Below are 10,000 nucleotides of genomic sequence, written 5' to 3'. Positions count from 1 at the left end.
GGCTCTCCAAACCTGGCTCTGGAAGGCTGGGGGGCGAGGACAGAGGGAGAGAAGGAGGGATGGAGACAGTGTGAGACAGAGGAAAGGTGGAAAGGTGCAGAGGACTGGAGGAAGGAGAGAAGGAGGGATGGAGAGGGAAGAACAGAGGAGAAGGAGGGTGAACATGGTAGAAGGATGGAGAGAGAGAGAGAGAGAGAGAGAGAGAGAGAGAGAGAGAGAGAGAGAGAGAGGGAGGGAGAGAGAGAGAGAGAGAGGGAAGAGGTACTGGAGTGAGGCTGGAAGCGGAGGGCTTAGCAGCTCCGTTGGCCTGCAGCTCCCGTCCAGCTGTAATTAACCACTGGAGGCTCTCCTGGCCACTCCACCCAGCCCCCCTAACCCCCCTAGCCCCCCCCCCCCCCTAGCCCCCCCCCCCTGGCCCCCCCAGCCATGGGTATAACCAGGGTAGGAGAGGGGGAAAGGACCTGGCTCAAAACCCAAACGCAGTATACCAAGCTCAAAGGAGGTGTGTGTGCGTGTGTGTCTGTTAGACTAAATAGACATGACTGCTGGCTGGATGGCTGGAGGATTTTTCCTCTCCTGCCCAGAGAGACGAGAAGACTCACCTGTGTATGTGTGTGTGTGAATGTGTATGGGTGTGTGTGTGTGTGCCCCACCTGTCTCTCTGCGCCGGTGCGAGCAGCCTCCTCCTGAGCCAGCACCATCTCTCTCTCTGCTGTGATCTGGACGCTCTCCCTCAGAGCCTCCTCCAGCTCCTCAATACGCTCCTCCTTCTGACGCAGCGAGTCCTGCAACACAAACACACACACGTTACAACACACACACCTTACAACACACACACACACACGTTACAACACACACACACCTTACAACACACACACACACGTTACATCACACACACCTTACAACACACACACACATTACAACACACACACACCTAACAACACACACACCTTACAACAAACACACACACCTAACAACACACACACACCTTACAACAAACACACGTTACAACACACACACACCTTACAACAAACACACGTTACAACACACACACACCTTACAACACACACACCTTACAACACACACACACCTCTCTATACTCTACCAGAGGGTGGCCAGTTGGTTTGCTTGTTGGCCTGTTTTTGAATTTCACTGTCTGCCTATTCCATTAGACCATAACTTCCCTGTGTCCACACACACACACACACACACACACACACACACAGTGTTGGCGTGCGCCATGATAGCCATTTTGGTCTGAGAGGATGTGACCATACCGACTCCCACAGACACCCATACCCACTCCCTTCCTTTTCTCTCATCATCCATCACTCACACACGCGCGCACATTACATGTGTCCAGAAAGAGCACACTAAATGTCAGCTCTTACTAGAATGAGAGGAAAGAGGAGAGTAATGACAATGGGCACTCATGAATCATGCTTGTCCTTTCAGTTTGCATGTCTGTCATTCCATCCTGACAGACCACATTAGTTCAAGCTTGTTCCACACACACACACACACACACACACACACACACACACACACACACACACACACACCACAGGAACATTCCACATGGTGGGAGGGGTGGGATTGTTGGTGACTTCCTGTGGCCACTTCACACCTAACAGCCAATCAGAGGATGACTAGGAGGACACTTGTAAAATATGCTCTTAGCCACAGACCCCTGGTGTATGAGTGTGTGTGTGTGAGTGTGAGTCTGTGTGTGAGAGAGGGAGAGAGTGTGTGTGCCTCTAGCTACTCTTTCTTCAGTGTTTCCAAGGTTAGAGCTTTTATTTCTGATTGATATTCAAGGTGAGGCTAAAATGAGAGAGAGAAAGAGAGAGAGAGAGAGTGAGGAAGAGAGAGAAAAGGAGAGACAAGAGAAGGGAGACTGTGGTTGCCCTTCATCAGCAGTCTATAGATGTCCAGGATGTGATTGTGATCAAAAGCTGCTACAGTCTCTATAAACAACTACATAAACAAGACAAGCACTCTGTTTGTTAGCAAGGACCTGGGCTTGTAAAAGCACACACACACACACACTCACACACACACTTCTCCTTTCTTTCTCTTCTCTCTATCTCTGCTCTTTATCATCCTTCCCTCCTTCTCTTATGTCCCTCTCTGGCTCGTCTCTGACCCAGTAGGAGTGGAGGATTGTGGGTGAGGCCCAATAGGAGTGGAGGATTGTGGGTGAGGCCCAGTAGGAGTGGAGGATTGTGGGTGAGGCCCTGTAGGAGTGGAGGATTGTGGGTGAGGCCCAGTAGGAGTGGAGGATTGTGGGTGAGGCCCTGTAGGAGTGGAGGATTGTGGGTGAGGCCCAGTAGGAGTGGAGGATTGTGGGTGAGGCCCAGTAGGAGTGGAGGATTGTGGGTGAGGCCCAGTAGGAGTGGAGGATTGTGGGTGAGGCCCAGTAGGAGTGGAGGATTGTGGGTGAGGCCCAGTAGGAGTGGAGGATTGTGGGTGAGGCCCAGTAGGAGTGGAGGATTGTGGGTGAGGCCCAGTAGGAGTGGAGGATTGTGGGTGAGGCCCAGTAGGAGTGGAGGATTGTGGGTGAGGCCCAGTAGGAGTGGAGGATTGTGGGTGAGGCCCAGTAGGAGTGGAGGATTGTGGGTGAGGCCCAGTAGGAGTGGAGGATTGTGGGTGAGGCCCAGTAGGAGTGGAGGATTGTGGGTGAGGCCCAGTAGGAGTGGAGGATTGTGGGTGAGGCCCAGTAGGAGTGGAGGATTGTGGGTGAGGCCCAGTAGGAGTGGAGGATTGTGGGTGAGGCCCAGTAGGAGTGGAGGATTGTGGGTGAGGCCCAGTAGGAGTGGAGGATTGTGGGTGAGGCCCAGTAGGAGTGGAGGATTGTGGGTGAGGCCCAGTAGGAGTGGAGGATTGTGGGTGAGGCCCAGTAGGAGTGGAGGATTGTGGGTGAGGCCCTGTAGGAGTGGAGGATTGTGGGTGAGGCCCTGTAGGAGTGGAGGATTGTGGGTGAGGCCCAGTAGGAGCGGAGGATTGTGGGTGAGGCCCTGTAGGAGTGGAGGATTGTGGGTGAGGCCCAGTAGGAGCGGAGGATTGTGGGTGAGGCCCAGTAGGAGCGGAGGATTGTGGGTGAGGCCCAGTAGGAGCGGAGGATTGTGGGTGAGGCCCAGTAGGAGTGGAGGATTGTGGGTGAGGCCCAGTAGAAGTGGAGGATTGTGGGTGAGGCCCAGTAGGAGTGGAGGATTGTGGGTGAGGCCCAGTAGAAGTGGAGGATTGTGGGTGAGGCCCAGTAGGAGTGGAGGATTGTGGGTGAGGCCCAGTAGGAGTGGAGGATTGTGGGTAGGCCCTGTGGTGTACCAGCTGTGCCTCTGCAGCAGGTCTACCCACCGCTCGGCATGCTTGGAGTTGGTGAGCCACCACAAGCATGCCGGTCAAGTTACTCTGAAGGAAACAGCCCAGCCTCTAGCCTCTGACCCAGCCTCTAGCCTTCAGTCTAGGCTTTAACCCGGGCTCCTCCCTCAAGACCATATTCTAGCCAAGACTTCCACCTCTCGTCCAGCCACTAGCCTCTAGTCCAGCCTCCAGCCTCTAGTCCAGCCTCCAGTCCAGTCATGCAGTAAAGCAGGTATTTACAGGGCCAGGTCCCCCTTCTCTCTCCTGCTTCGTGTTCCACTTCCATGGTCATTCAATCTCTCTCTCTTCTCTTCTTTTACCTCCCCTTCCATCCTCAAAGGCTTCGCTGATTTCTTCAATCTGTCGATATTCAATCTGTCAGGGTGGCAGGCGAGGGAGGGGAGGGCTCGGGGGGTTGGGGGGGCAGGCAAGGGAAGGCTGAGATTCACTCCACACGTGCAAATCTAGCCTGTCTGAATGCGAGCCTGCCTGAGGAGAAATGCCCCTTTTGTTGAAAATAATCTGGGAATAAAAGCTTTCAGTTCTGCTTTTATCATGACCAGAATGTCCTCTCTCTCTCTGTCTCTCTGTCTCTCTCTCCATCTCTCTTTCTATCTCTCTCTGTTTCTCTCTTTCTGTCTCTCTCTCTCTCTTTTTGTCTCTCTCTCTCTTTCTGTCTCTCTCTGTCACACACACAAACAACTCTACATCCATTTAAGAGCCACCCTGAGAACATTCTAGAACCTGATTCGACATCCCGTCTCGTCCTTTCCCTCTCCAACCGTGCTCGCTCTGTTCTACATCCTTTGCACTGTAGAGGTTGTAAACATGTTCACAAGGCTAGCAGAGACCAGAGACACTAGACACTGATCCAGGGTTAGAGGATCCTCTCTGGGCCTGGTAGGGTGAGGGGTGAGGGGGGCCAGGGATGGAGGGGACACCCTGGAGCCAGACCTGGGGCTGGGGCTCTCAGGCTGGGGTAGAAAGCCAGAGGGATGGCCCTTGGGCTGCCAGTCCAGGATCTAACCACCACATACACACTCAAGAGATAGGCTCATCCAAACCACAGTTTGTACACAAAGTTCCAAACACACACACACACACACAATGACTAGAGCTGACCAGAGTCAAAGGCATACTGAAGTCAAGGAGCAATATAAACAAATGGAAAACACAAAACAGGCCACAAAAGAGAGGGGGCGAGCAAGGAAATGGGAGAATGGGGAAAAAGAGTGAGAGAGAGGGAATGGGGTTGCCAGATTCAACAGGCTGAACCACACCAAAGCAGATGGTGCTGTCCAGAGGCCCAGCAGAGAACTGGGAACAGACCCACTCTCTGTGCCCCTCTCACACAACACACACACACAACCACACACAGGGTATGGCTAGCTGTGTTCTGTTTGTGTTTCCCCAGCTGTCTGCTTACGGTGGTTCTAGGGTACGTTCAGACCATGGTTCTTGGGTCCGTGTCTGTGCATTAAGAAGCTTTCTACATCCACATCCACATGTCCTGCAGCTAAGCAAGCTGCTCCAAAGACTCTCTCTCTCTGGTCTCAAGACCAGAATGTCCTCTGTCTCTCTCTCTCTCTCTCTCTCTCTCTCTCTCTCTCTCTCTCTCTCTCTCTCTCTCTCTCTCTCTCTCTCTCTCTCTCTCTCTCTCTCTCTCTCTCTCTCTCTCTCTCTCTCTCTCTCTCTCTCTCTCTCTCTCTCTCTCTCTCTCTCTCTCTCTCTCTCTCTCTCTCTCTCTCTCTCTCTGTGTGTCTGTCTCTCCCCTTCCCCTTCCCTCTGTCTTTCTACCTCTCTCTCTCTCCCTCTCTCCATTCACCTCCTCCCCTTACCCTCTCTTAGGTCTCTCAATCTATCTCTCCTTCCAGTTTCTCCAAAAACACAATGTGGGAACGGAAAGGAGGTCAGGAGGGAGGTGAAGGAGGAATGGATGGATGAAGGGAGGGAGGGAGGTGTGTGCGGTTTGGGACTGGGAAATGGATTCCTCTGTTGTACCTGAGGAATCCCAGCTATTCTCAAACAAGCAATGAGAGCTGGCTTCAAAGAGAGAGGGAGGGAGAGACAGAGGGAGACCGAGGGAGAAAGAGAAAGAGTGTGAGAGAGAGAAAAAGCATTGACCTAGCTTCACCCTACCCCCCCACACCCTATCCTCCCCCTCCTCCACTCCCTCGCTCCTCACCTCCCTCGCTCCTCACCTCCCCCTCCTCTTCCTCCCCCTCCTCCACCTCCTCCTCCTCCACTCCCTCGCTCCTCACCTCCCCATCCTCCTCCACCTTCTCCACTCCCTCGCTTCTCACCTCCCCCTCGACCACCTCCTCCACTCCCTCGCTCCTCACCTCCCCATCCTCCTCCTCCACTCCCTCGCTTCTCACCTCCCCCTCGACCACCTCCTCCACTCCCTCGCTCCTCACCTCCCCATCCTCCTCCTCCACTCCCTCGCTTCTCACCTCCCCCTCGACCACCTCCTCCACTCCCTTGCTCCTCACCTCCCATCCTCCTCCACTCCCTCGCTCCTCACCTCCCCCTCCTCCTCCTCCCCCTCCTCCACCTCCTCCTCCTCCACTCCCTCGCTCCTCACCTCCCCCTCCTCCTCCTCCTCCCCCTCCTCCTCCTCCCCCACTCCCTCGCTCCTCACCTCCCCCTCCTCCTCCTCCTCCCCCTCCTCCCCCTCCTCCCCCTCCTCCTCCCCCCCCTCCTCTTCCACTCCCTCGCTCCTCACCTCCCCCTCCTCCACCTCCTCGCTCCTCACATCCCCATCCTCCTCCACCTCCTCCTCCACTCCCTCCCTCACCTCCCCCTCCTCTTCCACTCGCTCGCTCGCTCCTCACCTCCCCCTCCTCGCTCCTCACCTCCCCATCCTCCTCCACCTCCTCCACTCCCTCGCTCCTCACCTCCCCATCCTCCTCCACCTCCTCCTCCACTCCCTCCCTCCTCACATCCCCCTCCTCCTCTTCCACTCCCTCGCTCTTCACCTTGATCTGCTGAGAGTTCTCGGAGATGTTGTCCTCTCTCTTCCGGGCCTCCTCCACCAGCTGGGCGTTCCTGCTCTTCTCCACCTGCTCCTTGTGCTTCAGGTTGGCCACCTTCTTAGACTGGTCCTTCATCTGCCTGCACACACACACACGCAGGAGACAATCGATTAGGACAAGTCGACAAAGTTACGAAGGTTAGAAAGAAACACAGTAGGGTTCGGGGCGGAGACTCAGAGACGGTGGGTGGAACAGGATCTGTGTTTCACACTGTAGGTCCAAACACAAAGAGTCTTCAGGAGGCCCCGAGGGCCCGTGTCTCAAAGTCAGGAGATGACTGACAGAGAAAGCTCCAATTAGGACTTTGTAATGATGGACTGACTGTGTGTGTGTGTGTGTGTGTGTGTGTGTGTGTGTGTGTGTGTGTGTGTGTGTGTGTGTGTGTGTGATTCTGTTTTGTGTGCCCCTGCTATGTTGTCTGGATTGCAACCTGGCAGCATCAAAGCCCCTATCAGTTTCACAGAACTTCTTGACTTGATCAAGAAAACCTCTCCTTCCACCCCACACTCCATGTCTCTCCCTCTCAACATTTCTCCCCAACCTCATCCCTCTTCCTCTCTCCATCTCTCTCTCTCTCCCTCAGAGCAGATGTGAGTTGAACAATGCCAGTAAATTGTAACTGTGTTCAATGATTCATGCTCCGATATGCCACAATGCGTCACTCCCTGCCTGACGGAGACAGACAGACATCCCAGGGATGAGTCCGGGACCGGGAGAGGACCAATCAGGGATGAGACACTCATTTACAGCTGTCGTTCACATGAGAGCAGGGTACAGTTCCATGAGAGCAGAGTACAGTTCCATGAGAGCAGGGTTCCAGTTCCATGAAAGCAGGGTTTGAGTTCCATGAGAGCAGGGTTCTAGTTCCATGAGAGCAGGGTTCTAGTTCCATGAGAGCAGGGTACAGTTCCATGAGAGTAGGGTTCTAGTTCCATGAGAGCAGGGTTCCAGTTCCATGAAAGCAGGTTCGAGTTCCATAAGAGCAGGGTTCTAGTTCCATGAGAGCAGGGTTCGAGTTCCATGAGAGCAGGGTTCTAGTTCCATGAGAGCAGGGTTCTAGTTCCATGAGAGCAGGGTTCCAGTTCCATGAAAGCAGGTTCGAGTTCCATGAGAGCAGGGTTCTAGTTCCATGAGAGCAGGGTTCGAGTTCCATGAGATCAGGGTTCGAGTTCCATGAGAGCAGAGTTCTAGTTCCATGAGAGCAGAGTTCTAGTTCCATGAGAGCAGGGTTCTAGGCCAGGACAAGTGTAGTTTAGTGTGGCGTAGTACTAAGTAGTATACAGTAGTGTAGTGTGGCATAGTACTAAGTGGTATACTGTAGCGTAGCGTGGCGTAGTGTAGCGGTGGAGAAGTGGAATGTAGCATAACGTAGAGAAGTGTATTGTTCATTAAACGAGACACAAACAGGCTGTGTTGGACTGAAGCTCTCTGTGTAGCAGGAAATCTGCCAGGAGTCCATAACAGTATTCTAAACTGTTCTGTGCGTGCTTTTCTTGTCCGGTATGTGTGTGTGTGTGCGACTGAAACAGGTCATAAATACAGAGGAATGTTCCAGCCATCTGGTTGGTTGGGGTTTCTTTCAATAAGCGGCTGGGTCACATACACACACACACACACACACACACACGTCTGATACATAATAAAAATGGTCCCTTTTTCCCCCCATACACTGCAGACAGCCCCGTGTTGTGCGTGCAGGAGGATGTGAACATCACCACAGCTGAAGTGCCTTCACAGCACCAGGCAGCAGCTCTGTCCTCTCCTGTATGAGAATAGGAAGTATGATCGACCCATCCTGAGGTAGATATCAACTCAAGCATCACTCAATGACACAGAGTCTCCCTCTCTCTCTTTTTATATCCATCTCTCTCCATATCTCTCTCCCTCTCTGACTATGGGTCCACATCCCACACACACACACACAAACAAACACACACACACTTATTAAAACACACAATGTGCTGTACTTAGAAAACACACACAAACACACATACTAACACACATACTAACACAGGCAGGATTTATTGTCCTTGAAAGATGATGACACTTTAGACCATTAAACTTTTTTTCATCAAGGCTTATGCTATTTTAATATTCAGCAAATATCATTAGAAAAATATTAAATCTGCATCTGAAGACTGTCGTTGCATTAATATTTTACCGAAGATGCTTTTGGGAGATGTTTACTGCATTCAAATGGCTTCAGACTTATCAATAAATCATCATCAGCATTTCTTCAGATTTCCTTTGAAAACAACACCAATCATATCTTTCGATATATTTAGAGGATAAATAAGTTTGGATATATTTCCAGTTAAAAACATCCCCTAGAATAGTTTCAGTGTTTCGCGGTTGTCTCCCAGCCAGGGCCACAGCCCTGGATCCTCTTCAAGCCCACGGCGTGGACACTATCCTGGCAGAGGGGAGGGGAGGGGCCATCGAGGCTAAATGAGGCCTAGTTCTGGTGGGCTGGCCTTTCCCATGGGTAAGATGGGATGTTGCTGGGAGGACCTGGATGTGCTAGGCTAGGCTACGCTACGCTACGCTACATTGCCAGGTGCTACAGTCCTAAGCTTGGCTAGGCTAGGCTATGCTACATTGCCAGGTGCTACAGTTCTAAACTTAGCTAGGCTAGGCTACATTGCCAGGTGCAATGGTGCTTGGCTCATTAACATCTGATGAATGCAACAGCACTACTGCTGCCTCTTGGCTCTGACAGTTGCTGGGCAAGGCTGAGAACCCTGGATCCACCCCACCACCTAGCCCATCTGGGGCTGGTCCACACACACACACACACACACATCCAAGGAGTGTGTTTGAGCGTCTTCACAGCCAGTAAGGTGCCGCGCCGCATCATTCCCTGTAGCAGTGAGCATCACGTCTATTGTCATCCATTTGCTGACAAATCTCCACATCTCTCCAGTTCAAAGACGCGCGGCGATGTCTGGGGGAAAATTAATTTCTGCACGGCGACAAGGATTCCCTTTCAAGGCGGGAGCCTTGATGTGGGAGACGAATCGCGTCACTCCCCTGTGTTTGCTGTGTCTCGCTAGTTCTTCAGCTCACATCAAAACATAATGAAAAGCAGCGAAAAGCAAGAGAGAGAGAGAGAGAAGAAGTGAGAGACAGAAGTAGAGAACAAAAGCAGGAGTGCGGGTGGGGAGAGCCCCTCCTGTCTCCTGTCAGACTTGCTAGATTAGAGGAGGTTTTCTTGGAGAGCAGGACTGCAACAACAGAACAGCAAGCACAACACTGACAGGAAGTAAGCACCACAACTTCCAGTCAGGTAATGATACAGAGACAGATAGACAGCAGTCAGAATACTGGTAGGAGTCAGCGAATCTGGTGTGGAAGTAGCACAAGAGGGTTGGAATGTGGCTACCAACCAATCCCTTTGTGACACAAAGATTTGCTCTTGGTAGATGTTTGCATGTTTAAAAGAAATGGTGGGAAACAAATGAGGAGACTTGCAAAGCCCTCCTCACCCTCTAGTGGGCGCAGTGTTGACCGAGTCAACTAGACCAAGAGCAGCTACCTGGCTGTTAGTAGTTTTAAACAGACTTCTCAGTGGGTCCTTCTTAAACTGATATTATAGTAAATGA

General features: G+C 52.4%; 1 protein-coding gene across 4 annotated transcripts in view; it reads right to left on the bottom strand.

Annotated features, from left to right (window-relative positions):
* The window catches only part of erc1b (ELKS/RAB6-interacting/CAST family member 1b), a 92,199-nt gene that overhangs the window by 44,973 nt on the left and 37,226 nt on the right, over positions 1-10,000 (bottom strand). For all 4 annotated transcript variants that reach the window (XM_084701648.1, XM_084701649.1, XM_084701650.1 and 1 more), the window contains 2 exons: positions 6,342-6,477; positions 654-785 (listed from right to left, as the gene is read on the bottom strand). In XM_084701648.1, coding sequence (XP_084557774.1) covers positions 654-785; positions 6,342-6,477 — 268 coding nt within the window. The remainder of the gene's footprint in view (positions 1-653; positions 786-6,341; positions 6,478-10,000) is intronic.

Source organism: Hypomesus nipponensis, chromosome 7 (genome assembly GCF_054491055.1).
Source record: "Hypomesus nipponensis isolate SF chromosome 7, ASM5449105v1, whole genome shotgun sequence".
NCBI lineage: Eukaryota > Metazoa > Chordata > Actinopteri > Osmeriformes > Osmeridae > Hypomesus > Hypomesus nipponensis.
The sequence above is the reverse complement of the archived record's forward strand: the minus strand, read 5'-3'. Positions and strand labels throughout refer to the sequence as shown.